Source organism: Radiomyces spectabilis (assembly GCF_025331425.1).
Source record: "Radiomyces spectabilis strain NRRL 2753 chromosome Unknown BYT42scaffold_9, whole genome shotgun sequence".
NCBI lineage: Eukaryota > Fungi > Mucoromycota > Mucoromycetes > Mucorales > Radiomycetaceae > Radiomyces > Radiomyces spectabilis.
In genome coordinates, this window is record NW_026251934.1 from 1,623,299 (window position 1) to 1,639,111 (window position 15,813).

The 15,813-nt window shown below is 44.3% G+C and overlaps 3 protein-coding genes across 3 annotated transcripts; 2 read left to right on the plus strand and 1 right to left on the minus strand.

Moving 5' to 3' along the window:
• Positions 1-173: 173 nt before the first annotated feature.
• BYT42DRAFT_577360 (histone H2B) lies at positions 174-594 on the plus strand (the record flags this gene model as incomplete). Its single annotated transcript, XM_051569165.1, has 1 exon — positions 174-594. Exon 1 carries the CDS (start codon positions 218-220, stop codon positions 590-592), a length of 375 nt encoding a protein of 124 aa, XP_051421974.1. The 5' UTR covers positions 174-217.
• A 1,515-nt stretch (positions 595-2,109) lies between these two features.
• BYT42DRAFT_547707 (uncharacterized protein) lies at positions 2,110-5,638 on the plus strand (the record flags this gene model as incomplete). Its single annotated transcript, XM_051565965.1, has 6 exons — positions 2,110-2,206; positions 2,280-2,812; positions 2,883-2,982; positions 3,070-4,361; positions 4,665-4,931; positions 5,009-5,638. 6 exons carry the CDS (start codon positions 2,110-2,112, stop codon positions 5,636-5,638), a joined length of 2,919 nt encoding a protein of 972 aa, XP_051421975.1.
• A 229-nt stretch (positions 5,639-5,867) lies between these two features.
• Positions 5,868-14,696, minus strand: BYT42DRAFT_577365 (uncharacterized protein). Its single transcript, XM_051569166.1, has 18 exons — positions 14,469-14,696; positions 14,252-14,367; positions 13,310-14,073; positions 13,120-13,215; positions 12,585-13,039; positions 12,150-12,489; positions 11,186-12,080; positions 10,515-11,106; positions 10,282-10,447; positions 9,280-10,212; positions 8,938-9,201; positions 8,333-8,862; positions 8,089-8,253; positions 7,756-8,022; positions 7,466-7,675; positions 6,690-7,378; positions 6,321-6,615; positions 5,868-6,253 (listed from the first exon to the last, which is right to left on the minus strand). Exons 1-18 carry the CDS (start codon positions 14,621-14,623, stop codon positions 6,157-6,159), a joined length of 7,029 nt encoding a protein of 2,342 aa, XP_051421976.1. The 5' UTR covers positions 14,624-14,696; the 3' UTR covers positions 5,868-6,156.
• Between the last annotated feature and the right edge of the window lie 1,117 nt (positions 14,697-15,813).

Sequence of the window (15,813 nt, forward strand, 5' to 3'; positions counted from 1 at the left end):
CATTGACGTGTATACAATTTTTTTTTCCACGCAGCAGGAGCCAAATCTTTTTTCAGACCCAGATCAAGTGTGAAAAAAAAAATTTCGCTCACCATGGAAGCTGTAAAACCTAGTCACGCGATTGGCATTGAGAGGGAGTATAAAAGAACGGGCATTGGCCGCAATAAGATACGTTTTTTTTTTTTCTCTTACACACTTACCCATCTAAAAATCAATCATGGCTCCCAAGACTGCTACTGCTGGCAAGGCTCCTGCCAAGACCACCGAAAAGAAGATCAAGTCGACTGACGGCAAGAAGAGAAAGATCTCTCGCAAGGAAACCTATTCTTCCTACATCTACAAGGTGTTGAAGCAGGTTCACCCCGATACTGGTATCTCCAACAAGGCCATGTCCATCTTGAACTCGTTCGTCAACGATATCTTTGAACGTATCGCCACCGAAGCTTCCAAGTTGGCCACCTACAACAAGCGTTCCACCATCTCTTCTCGCGAAATTCAAACCGCCGTTCGTCTCATCCTTCCTGGTGAATTGGCCAAGCACGCCGTCTCTGAAGGCACCAAGGCCGTCACCAAGTACACCAGCTCCAAATAAGTGGGCCGACTCAAAAAAATCCACTGTACAGAAACATGGTTATATTAAATACCGTCGTTCCCTTTATTCCCTCACATTACCATTCACCGTTTTTTAAAAAAAGAAGTGCTTATTGACACGACTTTTTTTTTTCGTTTTTTTTTTCTCAATATCGCGATTTGTTCATATTTTTTTACTCTGGGATTTTTCTTTTGTAGCTATACACGATAATACATTTTCATTTTCCTCTGATACTTGGATAAATTGATTGTGATGAATTTTTGAATGAATATTTGACGTTTCTCGACACCATTCAAGGTGAACAAAGAAACCTTGGGTTCAAGGGTTTTTTGATTGTCATTTTCAAGCGCGATTATCCCTTTTTTTCATTCATCCGTTGCGGTGGTTGAATTTGGTACGATTTGTTCATTTTATCAAGAAAAAATTCACACAAAGAAAACCATGAAATTCAAAATAAGGCTTATTGTATTTTCTTGAAATAAGGGGGAAGGGTAGGTTGGGTTATGACTCTGTGTGCAATGCAATACGTATAAACTGTTGTATCATGATATTGAATCGATGAAATTGGACACGTGGCGTAGGCGCATAAAAAACATAATGGAGGATATAAACGACCTGCAGCAAAAAAAACGTCATTTGATGTCTTGAAAACGGTTTAAAGTGAAATAATTTTGATTTCACTGATAGAAATCTTTGTCACAGTTGTATTCTTGGACCTTTAGCGCGCCCTAATGTAATAATAAACATTGTTGCCAAAGGTACGGAACTGATCACGGTTATCATTGTTAAGCTAATAATTTTTCCTTTGGTGAAAGGTGAATAATAGCACTACAGCATGCGAAGGACAAGAAGTTATATGACGAGTAATTAAACAAACAAAGAGGCAATCCACTAGTGCCTGAACTGTTCATGATCTATTAATCGCATTATCTAAAATTCAAAAATTTTCCAATCATAGGTCAGTTAAAGTGGATACAAAGAAAATGCCCATATTATCTATCCTCTTTAATTCAATAACACATCATACAAGAACGTGTACATCTACAAAGGCAAAAGACAATAAGTCACAGCAACTACTCTTATCGACGATTCTTCCTGGCTGACTTCTTTTGGTGCCAATGCTTAACCCCCACCATCCAACAGTCACGGGCTGGGCAGGTTTTCTGAGCCCGAAAATCTTTGTGCAGACACCTTTTTGGAATTTTGCTGGTTGTTTCCCCAAAGCAAACAAGACCGAATCAACTCTATGCATATCGATCATCGCAGCGTACATTTCGGTTCCTCTTTTGCAATTCTTGTCGTTGGTCAGCGTTGATTAACCGTTCGCCTTTTGTCTTGATTCTACTTTGTAGATTTCTCAGTAATAGATATCACTACGGCCTTTACCTTTTTTTTTCTTATTTCCCAATAAGCCGAAGCATTCAAACTTGCAAATGTCAACGAATGGAAACACCTCTGCTCAGAATTCCCTGCTAGCGTATCAAGCGATGCAACGAATGCTTGCAAGTCAACAATATATGCAACCAAATACCGTTACTGCTTCCTCTATACAGCAACCGCCACCTCGACCACCGCAGCAGTTGCAACAACCGCCGCCACCTTTAATGCTCAGCAGTAAGTTGTGTGGGCCAACCACATGTTGCTAGCCTCTCCTTGGATCCCAGGTTTCTGAATTATTTTACTCTAGATAATTTGGTTCAGCAGTTATCAACATCTTCGATACCGATCAGTGAAGCGTTACAGTCACCACGGTTCACCAATTACCCCTCGCCACATTATCCCACCGCACCAATGCAATTACCTGCATCACCAGCGGCATGGTCCACTCCAAACACAGGTTATACGACATCGCAAACCGCTCAAGCCGCTATTATGCAAGCGTTTTTAACGAATCAGTCTCTACCGACGCAACCACTGACACCGGCATCTTCGCCAGCATCGGTCCCATCCGGAATGAATGCTGATCTGTCCACCCCTAGCCTCCGTGTTACAACACAAACAACTGCGAACAAGGCAGTGACTGTCGAAACTCATCAATTGACACCAACGACTCTGACAGATCAAGAAGCTACTTCATCCTCTGATCGTATTTTCGAGTTGGAAAAGGAGATTCGCGACTTTGTTACGTACGGGTTGGCTTGCGATGAATTCTTTGACTGGCTTGACACTCCGGCCGCTTATGAAGCCCAATATGAAGATACTTTGTTTCACTGTGCCACGGTAAATGTCCAAGCGATGGGAAAATAGAAATGAACCTGAGTAACCCATTCTGGTTCTTTTTACATGACAGGCTGTTCGAGAGAAATATGCAGAATATGGGTTATGGACCGGTCTTCGTGTGTGGGACAAGTTGCATAGTATTCGACAACGGCTACCGTCAAAGGTTCAAGGTAATGATCATCCCCGGGGATAAAAAGGGGGAAAGAGCGACCAGGCAAACTAAACTTACTGACGTATGGGCGCTTCATTGAATACAGCTATGATTGTTGAATGGCAGAATGAATTGGAGGCGAAAAATTGTCTGCCGGCGAATGCTGTTACGCATACTAAACCATCGACTACGACGACAACGCAATCTTCCTCTCCTCATGCGCCGGTGCTCACCCAGACCACCTCTTTACCATTGGAAAATTCCCCTTCATTGCAATCACCTCAATCGTTCATACAACCACCCTCATCGCAATCATTCCCAATAACATCACAGGCCTTCCATGTCGCGGCACAACCACATACCTTTCGACAACCACCGCAATCCCCTCATCAAACCCAATTTGCAGCCGGACTACCAACTCAACCTGCTCAAAATATACCATCCGACCTTAATTCTTCTAATCCATATCTTCAAGGATCAACCCAAAACCAATCCATGTTACAGCCGTCTATACCACTTACATCGATGGCCACCTCCTTGTCAGGACCAATTCCGGCGGCTTTACCTGTATCCCTTCCATCTTCTGTGGCCCCTTCGATTGTCGCTTTACCGCAGCTGAGCCTACCCCCAGGTGCTGTCCGATTGAACCACCCTCAACTGCTCCAGCTACAAATGCAACAATGGAAATTGATGCAACAGCAACAACATCATCAACATCTTCAACAACGGCAGCACCAGCAGCAGCAGCAGCAACAAATGCAGCATCAATTACAATTACAAATGCAAAAGAAACTTCAACAGCAGTTCTTACAACAACAGCAACTCCAAGAACAGCAGCTAATAAGGCAGCAGCAGCAACAACCACCAAATTCACAGCAGCAACAGGTGCAAGTGCAACAGAACAGAGCGGTATATATATCTCCTATGCCGTCCTGGTCTTCCAGTGTACCTTTGTCATCGGTCGCCGATGTGAATGGAAATCAGTCGGCCCCTTCAGCCCAATCGACTGCTGTGGTTCAACAGAGAAAGCCGACTGTGATGCCTGCCACTATGCAATGGTTTACTCCCGATGGTCTGCCACTGGCATTGCCCAATGTGGCGCTACCTGTTGCTCAAGCTCCCCTGGTCACGCCTCAATTAATGCGTCATATTGAAAGTCCTCTCAACGGATTCCGCCTAAAACATCAACAAATACGCACCGATTGTACCTTTTTTCTCGGGGCCGAGGATTATCGTCGATTGTATCACGGCACACCTGTTCAAGTACCTCAGGATAGCGAGAAATGGCCCATAACTTATATGCTGACATCGTGGAAAATCAATTCGTACAAAACCAAATGCGAATGGCCTCTTGCTGTAGCCATTGAAATCAATAACGTCAAACCGCAAATGGAACGGGTAAATACTTTATCTGGTCAACCATCACAATACGCAACATCATGACTGACCCGCCTTCTTTTTTCGATTTTGTTTCCATCTAGCGAACAACGATACGGCAACCCAACGGAAGTTTTTCTTTTAGCGGCAAAGATAAACCGTGCGACATTAATCGCTATCTTGTACAAGGGACAAATCATCTTGTCTTGATTCAAAACGATTGCGCTTGTGTTTGTATTCCTCCATCAATACCGTATTGTTTCATGTGAATACTTCAAACTGACTCGTCTTTTTTTATTTTTTATTTTTACTTATGAATTGTAGTCATACTACTTTGCTATTGATTGCTATTCACGGGAGACCGAGGACCATGTGACACAAAAAGTGTTGAAGGGAACCCCAATTGATGCCAGCGTGAGTCGCGGGATTATCAATGATCGTCTCAGTACACGTCGTATTGGTGCGGCACAGCAAGGCGATGATGATGAAATTGAAGTAGTCCAGTCGTCATATCGCATCAATCTCAAATGTCCGATCTCTATGCAACGTATTTCACAGCCTATTCGAGGTATCCGTTGCAAACATGCCGATGTAAGTTGCTTGAAACTGATCACTGCAGGGGAAAAAGTTGATGATTGAACTCATGATGGCCTTTTTTCTTCTGACAGTGTTATGATTTATCCAGTTATTTGGCCGTGAATCATGGTAACGCAGGGTGGACGTGTCCTCACTGCAGTTGTTACACACCGATTCAGACCTTGGCACGCGATTTGTTTTTTGAATATCTGCTGGCGACTGTTCCTAAAAATGTGTATGAAATTGAATTCAGTCAATCGAGCAATGAATGGGTAGCGACGAAAACCGAACTGCCGGATCCTGACGAACCTTATTCCGATGAAGAAAACGATCAATTGCCGATCAAAAACGAAAATGCGTCACCTCAACTTGCTCAAGTCACAGTCGCGCAAACCGAGAATGTGATTAATCTTATTAGCGACGACGAAGAAGAAGGGGAGGAGCAAGGTGGGGAAAAGACGAGCCAGCCGCAGCTCATCAGACAAAAACGGCCGGCGCCTCTTCCCAGTCCTGACGGAACATTGGTGGAAGACCCAGGTTTTGACTCTCGATCAGCTTCCACCGAAAAGGACGTCGTCTACCATAAACGAAGTCGAAGTCAGTACTCTTTTCCATCCTACCCATCGGGTTCCCCCATACCCACCATCACTCCCATATTACCTACCTCCGACAACCCTGATCTCTCCTCTTTACGGCCCTCCGATCCTACGACCAACCTTTAAGTTTCTAAAAAGAAAGAGATTTACCCATCCACATTTTTCATGCTCGTTTTTGGGATATAATATATCTGTCCTGAAGAAATCACGTATTTATCCTACACTTGCCATTTGTTTAACCCCTCTTGGTACCCCTCAATAATTAAAAAACCAAAAAAAGGAACAAGAAAAAAAAAAGATATAAAATCAAAGTCGTTGTATATGTCCGAACAAAAAGAAAAAAAACAGATGGAAATAAATGTATTCGGTGACCTGTCCGATATGATTTTATTGTATTCCTCTTGTCTACAAGACATGGTGATTATTTATATAATGTGTCTTTTCGTTTTTTACATTCACCGATTCATGCGCAAGGCGTAAATAAATACAATGTATGAAATGACGTGAAAATGTACCTGAAATGTACGTGAAAATGAATAACCAAAAATTTGCAAGTAATAATACAAAATGCACATAATTATAAAAAAAGCAAAGGAGGAAAGAAGGGTGGTTCGGTAAAAGAAAGAAAGGGGAAAAAATTACAATTATGAAGAATTTGATGAAGAAGCACCCATTGGTTTGTGGCAGTATTTCCGTAGCGCTTCCGCTAATACTTTCTGATTCAAAGGTTTGGTGAGGTAACTAGAAAATCCATCGAGAAAAATAAAAGATTAGAATGCCGAATGATGATGGTTCGATGACGACTTACCCGTCCATGCCCGCTTTCATACACACTTTGCGAGCGCTTTCCTGAACGTCGGCCGTTAACGCGACAATGGCAAATCGACTGGTGCGGTTTTCATCCTTTTCGATTTGGCGAATACGTTTGGTCGCTTCCACACCATCGCATACAGGCATGTGATGATCAAAAAATGCCATGGTAAAGTAACCCACTGGATGTTTGAGCCACGCTTCAACGGCTTCCTGTCCGTTATTGGCGCACTCCACCTGGAATCCCAGTCGTGTCAGCTGTTTCAGCAAAAGTTTCTGAGCCACAGGATTATCTAAATGTGCAAAAGAACAATAACCGGGATCAGTTAACGGTTCATCCACGAATTCCTTTTTTTTTTCTTTTTACCTTCGGCGATGAGAATATGCAACGTGCTAAAGTAGGCGCGTTCTTCTTCCGAGATGAGTTCGTTTGCTTTGGATTGAACCGCCTTTTTCGGCCTCGGAGTAGAGCGAGCCATGGAATCGGTAATGGCACGCAAGAGTTTACCACGACGCAACGGCACCGCCATACGGATCACCTTGGCTTTGCCAACACTGACATCAACAGGCTCGATCCAATGGTTGCGCTGGAATTGAACGCCGCTCGGATAATGCATGATGATCATGACCGTATCTTCCTTTTTGAACGTCAGCTTTTCCACCCACGAAGGATCTTCGAATTCCTTGCCCAGGAACAGGCCCAGGATAATCACATCGTAAGGCACCGCGGCTAGATTCTGAGGTAATTCCTCGGCTTTGCGCACGCCATCCACGTGAATTCCGTCCAAAATATGACGCACCATACCAATGGTCGAAGCGTAACGAGCCGCCACCAAGACCTTGATATTGCTCAAAGCATCGTGCATGCTTTGCATTTCACGTTGCTTATTCACCTTGTCTCGGCAATCGACATTCTTGGGAACCTTGCCCACCTTGGCCGTAAAGAAGAAATTCGATCCCTTGCCAGGCACACTCGCCACATCAATCGTACCCGACATCAACTGAACCAGTTGCAAACAAATGCTCAAGCCAAGACCGGTGCCACCATATTTGCGCCTAAAATTTAAGAGTTCACACCATTGCGTTAGAATGAAAAAAATAAAAAAATATTCTGTGACCATGGCTTCTAGGCGGCAAACTTACGTGGTACTTCCATCGACCTGCGAAAAGGGAACAAACAGCACTTTGCGTTGCTCATCACTGATACCAATACCGGTATCCATGACTTCGAATCGTAGTACAAGACCGTCCGTATCCTTGGTTGAACCTTGCTGCTCCGCGACGAAACAGCGGATGCTGATTTCACCTTCATGGGTGAATTTGATAGCATTGCCCAGCAGATTGATAATCACCCTAGGATGGATCAGGTTATTATTAAGCCCCAGATATCCCCCTTCCAATTCTTCAAAGCTTGGCATTGCCGCCATACTTACTGTCGTAAACGGTTGTCGTCGGCCATAACAATGGGCGGCACATCGTGGGCTACGGTAAAGGTAATGTTGATATTCTTTTGTACTGCCATCGCCGTCAGCATTTCTACTACATCGGCGATAATGTCTTCCAGAGCCACCGGTGACAAATCCAACGCGACCTTGCCCGCTTGAAGCTTGGAGAAATTCAATAAATCATCAATGATCTGCAGTAACATTTCACACGACTCTTTGGCCGTTTTCACCAGATCGCTCTGTTCGGGATCCAGTCTATTACGCAGCAAAAAGTTAGCTCATGCACCCTTTTTCCTTCAAACCGGTAGAAGGTATACTTGCCTTGTTTCAGCCAACAATGAGATCATGCCGTAAAAACCAGAGAAAGGTGTTCGAATTTCGTGACTCATATTGGCCAAGAAAATCTCGCGAAGACGAGTGGCACGCACCGCAGCTTCTTTGCTCTTGCGAGCATCTTCCAACGCTTGCTTTTGCATTTCAATCATTCTGTAAAAGAGAAAAAAGAAAGTAATATCATGAGGAGATCCGTCATCTTCTTCAGTGGCCTTCGGTAAAGAGAGCTTACCTCATGTTGGCCATGGTGACGCGTTGAACAGATTTGAAAAGGAAAGCGTTGGTGATGGAGATACCCATTTGCTGACACAAAAGGCTGAGAACGGTAATATGGCGTTGAGTGAAAATGCCGCATGAACCTTCCAAGAACAGGCAACCGGCTAATGCACTCTTGTGAATAATGGGCATACAAATAACCGATTTGTTTCCTGCCCGTTCGAACCAAGGTCCCACAGCAAATCGCGCATCTTGTTCCACGTTTTGTACAAAGATGGATTCCACGGTGTGAATGGTATGGTGTACAATACGGCTCGAGATCAGATCATCATCGTCTTTCAAAGGTCGTGGAGGATCAAATGTCATAGATCCCTCTTGCTGACTGCCATAAGCACACATGCCGTATTTCTCTTCTTTCACAATAATAGCACCGCAGTCGGCTCCGGAATTCTCCAAGATAATATTGATCATTGACTTTAACAGACCGTCAAATTTGACTTCTGAAGACATGACTTGAGAACTCTTTAAAATGGAAGCCATATCCAACTATCACAAGAAAAAAAAAAGAGAAGTGTTAGTATACACACGGCGAGAACCTCGTCTTTCGAGATCGACACTTACGATATCCAAAGTCATGAGGGTTTGCTCGGTGGTCACGGGGGGAATCGTCTCGGAGGCATAAGGTTCATTGACAATATTTATATTGCCGAGTGACGACGTACTCCAGGCACCTTGAGCGTCTAAGAAGGGGAAGGGATCGGTCTGGATACCAACATCTCTTGATTCTTCTCTTTCATCATCGAGATCACTGAGTAACTGAGCATGCTTCACACCCAGATGACGCGCTTTTCCATACGATCCATGCTTCATATACAGATCAATCGCCTATCATTCCAAAAACAAAGATATCCTAAATTTAGATATTCACTTGCATGACATGTCTTTCTTTTTTCCCCTTTTTACCTTTCTCACAAGATTGTAAGCTACATTTCGCATGCCGGCGCGGACGTAAAAATTGCCAGCGTATTCATGGGCAATGCATAGATCGAGACTCCAGCCTCCTTCGCGACATTGATTGATGGCATCTTCAAAGAGTTGACATGTTTTGGCGATATTGGTGCCAAGGGAGGAGATCTCGGCTTCAACCAGAGTCCACCACATCCGGTAATTGATCGAACTGTGATCGGCCCAATCGCCAAGCTGATTTTGATTCATCTGCACTCGTTCCATAAACATGTCGTATTCTTCCTTGTCCAAGTCTTCGACGCGCAGTTTCTCCAGAATTGCGAGCGAGAGCAGGGACAGCATCAGACGGGTGTGACGATGACACGGATGGTTATGGTAGCCTTTAATGCACATGTACCCCACCGCTACGGCGTAGTTATAATGGCCATACAGTACCAACGGTAGTAAGCGGAAAGAATCGTACCAGTTGATGGGAACATCAGGATTGGCGCTTTGTCTGCAACTTTCGGAGACAAAGTGAGCATCGTTGAATCCATCGTCACCGTTAAAGATTTCATTCGGATCATTGGTATAAGTATGGCCCTGCAGTGCCTTGATAGTTCGAATAACCGACATGATGAGAATATTGGTGTCGAGAGAAGTAGACCATGAATGAATTTCGTCGTAGCAGGCTTCCGCTTCGTGAAGCGTCATTGAAAGGTTTTCGCCCGTATAAAATGCCGTGGTGGCGATGTGAAGATGTGAAAATGATGCATAAATACGATCACCCGCGGCAAGAGACAGACGTAATCCAGAACGATACCACTGCATGGCTTCCTTGTAATGGTATTTCCACTGCAACAGGAAATTCGCATAAAGGAAAAACGCTCGTCCTTTTTCGTTGTTCGTGCCAAATCGATCACTCACAGCCACACCTGCTGCACCCAATTCCTACAGAACATGATAAATATCTCTTGCAACAACCATTTCATTTTTCCTGTTTGACGAAATAATTTTTACCTCGGCAAAGCCGTATAGTTTGTAAAACTCGACGGCGGCCAATCCCATGAAAACAAGACCAATGCCGGACACGGCGGCCATCCCTGACTCGAGCGAAAAGCGAACCGTTTTGCATGCCAAATAGAACACTTCTGTTTGGTTGCCTACCCAGTAGGCGAGAGTACATCTGAGACACAAAAATTAGAGATGAGACTGTACTTAGTCACTGCACGAACAAGAAATGCAATACTTACAATTCTTCCACGACGCCCATGATGGCTTTGAGACGATCGTCTTGACAGAGTGGTATGGCGGGCAGACTGTCCATGCCTCGGTCCTCAATCATCTTCTTGACCAAAAAGAACTCCTCGTACAGATTTTCACGCGTGGCCTCGTAATGGAAATGTTCAATACCAAGTTCGCGCAGGCAGTCGTACAGAGCCAGCCGTCCTTCCTCATGCATCTGTCGCGAAAAGTAGTATTTGGATTTGATTCGATAAGCCACGATACGATCCATAGCGGTTTTGCCATGGTCAAAAATTTCCTGCAGCATGCTTTCTGTCTGTTCATAGTCGGCGACAATCCAGCTCAACGATGCCGTATTAGTATATAAATGGTGTACAGTGGTATAATCGTCAGTTTCCCAGGCATTCGGACACAGGAGTTGAATAGCACCGAGATAATATTTTAAAGCCATGTTGTGCGCTCCCGAGGATCGTGCTCGATTACCAGAATCGATCAGGATACTTCGATACTTCATCTTTTGCTCCACATCATTATCTGCGATCACGAGATCTAAGCAGTTGAGCAAATGATCCGACACCGCAAAAATATCGGGTTCAGCATCTACTGAGGAAAAAGATGTAGAAAATGAGAAATCACACAAAACAAAACTACCGCCTAGTTCTTGAGCCTCGAGTTTTACCTTGGATGAGATGGCGAGCGATTTTCAGATGAATTTTGGCTCGCATTTTGGGGTTGGCCAGTTCCATGGCGGCTTGCGAATATCGATCGTGAGTCCACTTGAATTCATCGCTGTCAAGAGGCAAAATGTAGCCTTCTTGTAAAGCGGCTTGAAGACCGCTGATGGGATCCCGGTTGCGTGCGGTACTCATTCTCTTTTTATTGGGTCGGTTGCCGCCTACCGAGTGGGTGAACTTTATCAAGGGATGCAGCGACTCCACCACGATACTGTCGCTTTTGGCCGTGTTATCCGAGGCGGTGTCGGCGTCGGAAGCTTCGGATTCCGGATCCGATTGAAGCATGAGACTTTTGACAGTATTCCATGAAAACGTGTTGCCGACAAACGACGCCCATTTCAAAAGGCGTTGACCGTCCATAGGTAATTCGCGTAACCGGTCTACGAGAAAGCTGATATCGAGTTCGGCTTCTTTTTCAGAGTCACTATCGGCAATGACTTCTTGCTGCACTTCACTGATATTGTAGTCCCATTCGTTGGCTTCCCAATTGAAGAAAATCAATTTCTTCTTTTCCAACGCCGTGATCAGTTGCGAAATGTAAAATGCATTGCCGCGGGTTTTCTTGTATACAATTTCGGCCAGCGGAAGCACGGCATCATGACACACTTCGCGGGGTCGATGTAAGGCGTCGCCGATGTATTCTACCAGAGAATCGAAACTCAACGCTTCAATTTTCATGAAGTGAATGATGGCGGAATCGCTTTCGAGTATTTCCGTCAATTTGGGCGTCACCTCTTGATCACGATACGAGACCAAAAGCAAGATTTTGATTCTCGAGCTCACAAGAGACTTTAGCAATTCCAAAGACGATTCATCCGCTTCATGCGCATCATCCAAAAACTGTATGCATCCATCCACTTTAGTATCATCCTGCCTGTATGAACAGTGAAACAAATAAGACTCTCTTACCAAGGTAACCATCCGCCAATGGGACAGTGCACGGAACACTTCGATGAAAAGATTGTGGAAACGTACGCGTGTTTCGACATTGTCGAGGTGAATCGCTTCCAGGGGCTCACTGTTGGCTGCTCGTGGTTCAAGCAGTGGTTTCAATTCCGGTACGAGATCCGCCAATAATTCGACGTTGTAAAATTGGCCGCTGCCGAGATGGTTTTTAAGATGGTCGTAAAATTGCTTGATATCCTCCTCGGATTCGGACAAGACTTGCTGTAAAATTTGAGACAGAGAGCGCAGAATGCACCCGTAAGGACCTTTATGTCGAGCATCAAACTTGGTATTGGCGACGTAGCTAAAGATCCCAAAGAAGGTCGAAGGAGGGAAAAAAGAGGTTGGTTATTAATGGAGTGGAAAAACAGCAAGATGCGGATGGAAACCAAAACTTACCCATTTTGTCTGGCGACGTTCTGTACCGCGTTAAACAAGGTCGATTTTCCTACTCCGCCAGGCCCGTACAGAGCGATAATTTCAGTGCCTTGTTTGGAGCTCCCAATAGCTCGGGACGTTCCACTCGATACATCGCTCCCGTCTAATCCGCTGCAATAGCTTGGTGAAGCAACGGACTTGGTGCCTATTATACTGGCCACCTCATGGGAAGAAGACATGTCGCTCATGGATTCGGTGGCGCTGGCATTGCTGCCTGTGACATCGCTGGTCGGGAGCGTAGAGGACACGGCGGCTTGTGACCGTTCGCGTCGATACCGCATGGATTTATAAAGACCGGCAACCCGTTGAATAATGTAAGTCATTTCCACGACAACGCTCTGACGACCGTAAATGGTCTTGGGAAGGGTAAATACAGAGGCGATATCATGTTCTGCCAAAGGGAAGGGAGCAATAGTCTACACATCAATTGACAGTGGTGGTGAGTCCTCTTTTTGTTCTAGACTACAGAAAGCAAAACCACCCAGACTTGACTTACATCCAAGGACGTATCGGAAGTGTTCTTTAAACGTCTAAGACATTCTTTCAAGTCGGCACGAACACCAAATGCACTGCTGTATCGATCATCAGGTGACTACAAGTGGGAAATTCCACAGTAAAAAACAACCAAGCAACCGAGATCAGTAACCGAAAAAAAAAATCAGGATCCGTTGGAAGCAGAGAATTACCTTGCTCGTCATTTTCTCGAGGATGCGAGAGATGATTTCAGGCACATCCATTTGAATTTCATGTACAAGAGGAATCTTTCGACTGAGAATACCATTGAGTATTTCGAGCGGTCCTCCATCGAATGGATTACGACCCGTCATTAGAACAAAGAACACAACACCCAATGAATAGATATCCGATCGATGATCAGGAACGTAAGTGGTACGGCCGGTTTGTTCGGGACTCATAAATACGAGCAAGTTCCTCAGCAGATCCATGGATTCCTTGTTCATGACCGTTTTACGCCATCCTTCACTGGTAAGGTAGGTTTCCAAGGATTTACTGCTGGAACCAAAGTTCCACAATTTCACTCGGTTGCCATCGTCGCCTGCCCATTGAAATGCTGAAAGACGAATTTCGCCGTGAACGATATTGTGTCGATGAATGAATTCCAAGCAATCGGTGCATTTGATAGCGAAACGTAAAAAGGTACCGAGATCGTAGGCCGGTTCGGAAGCTGGGAGTCCCGCGGGTAAGCCCTGTGAATACACTTCGCATGCGTCGTGGGTATGGAGACGATAACGTCGACGAGCTTCGCTTGACAAGAATAAATTTGATTCGCTAAGATCGTGAGCAACGCTACTTCCAGCCGAAGACGATCGTTCACTGCCGGCGTGTCGTGTATCGTCCGAAGATCGCCGACGATCGAGATAATTTTGTCCTTCGTCAGCGTAAATAACGACGGTGATTCCGCTGGGCAAATTGATGTATTCGAGAGGTCGTACTGATCACACAAAAAGAACAAATCCAGGAGGGTGCGGGCATTCATACAAGTTACAACCAAAGGAAAGCAGGTAATAAAGGGAAGCAAAGCCAAGAAAAAACAACATGGACAAAAAAAGAGGTGTGAGTAAAAAAAGAATGGGTGATGAAAATATTTTTGCGATAATTTCATGTCTTACCGAGAAAAGAGGGGCCATCCGGCATATTGTAGAGTCGCTTCATGATATAAAACTCTCTTTCAAGACGTAGCGAACTCGGTGATACTTTGGCCACCACGGGCTTTTTGTTGGTAATTCTGTTAAAGGAAAAAAGCAATGGGAGGTAAGTAAAGTGGGGGAAATTGGTAAGATGAAACCGAACCCATGATTAGCGGAAGTGGGGATTTGGTTTGCTTACTTGTAGCCATAAACGATATCAATGTTCTCGCCATGAGCTAGACTAGGTGTAGGTGCTGCTTTAAAATGGTAGCCTGGAATTTGCAGCGTATCCCCTAATAGCCCAGTAAAGCCCGTTGAATCGGTGTAGGATCCTGTCGATCCAGAATTGGACATGACTGGTTTGGAAAGGGGAAGAGGAATGTGGGGCGAAAAAAAAAAGGTGCAAGGCAAAGAGGAGAAAAAAAAGGGCAAACGATCAACCGATTGACAATTTGTGTCTGTGGGCTTTGTTTGGCAGATTTTTGAACCTCCGTCAATACAATGAGACCTTATCCACGGTGAGCGACTGAGATCAGAGGGTAGGTTTCACATTGATCCGGAAAGACTTATACCTATTTTCTCCACCCTGATTTTTCTGCACATCATCAAAGGGAAACTTGCAACGTATTGTTTTTGTATGAATCATCATGGCAAACCGTGGCATGCATAGCGGTGTATACTTCTGTGTAATACGACCGCTTTATCATTTATAAAGCCAGTTGATTTACAATAAAAGAGCCATCGATTCCTTCGTTGGCCGACCAATTGCAGATCGTTCGTGAGAGAAAATTTGCGGGATGACCGGCGTCCGAAATGAAAAAAAAAACAATAATAGCAGAAAAAAAAAACGGTCTGGCCTTGGGACACCCAATTGGTCGCAAAAGCAACCAACCTACGTCAGGTCTCGCAAAAACCATCCGTGGAATCGCATAATAGGACGGGGTCTCCAATATCAACCTTGTCTTTCCATGGAAACGTCCTAGGAATGTCCTAATATTTTTTGAACAAAAAGACTTTTGAGTTCCTCAAAAAAAAAAAAAAAAAAAAAAAAAAAAACGCAATGGAGGGTTAAACGGACATTAGGTTGCTAATGTTCTGAAAGGATCGATGAACTTTGGGCAACATTGAGAAAAGTATCCATAAAATTCTATGACAGCCTCCCCAGGGCTACTGCTTATCGATTTCTTTGCCATGATACGACCGAATTATCAAATGCTTCCTGTGACAACAACAGGACGCAAGGAATAATGTTACTCCTTTTTCATGTGGTTTTTGTTTTCTTCACGTCAAAAGTTCATTGGCTGAATCAAGAAAAAACTGTTCGAGTAAGTCATGTTGTACAAATTTACAGTTTATTCAGGGCATGACAGAAAAATACGGTTCTCATTCATCTTACTCGCAGAAAAAATAAATAAAGAGATAAAGAAAGGCGGTCTTTTTTTTTCATCACAAGGTTATAATCGTCTTTTTTATTTTCATCGCTTGTCCATGGCGGTCAGCAATCTCTTGATAAAGAGAGACACGGATTTTGTAAAAACAGGTGG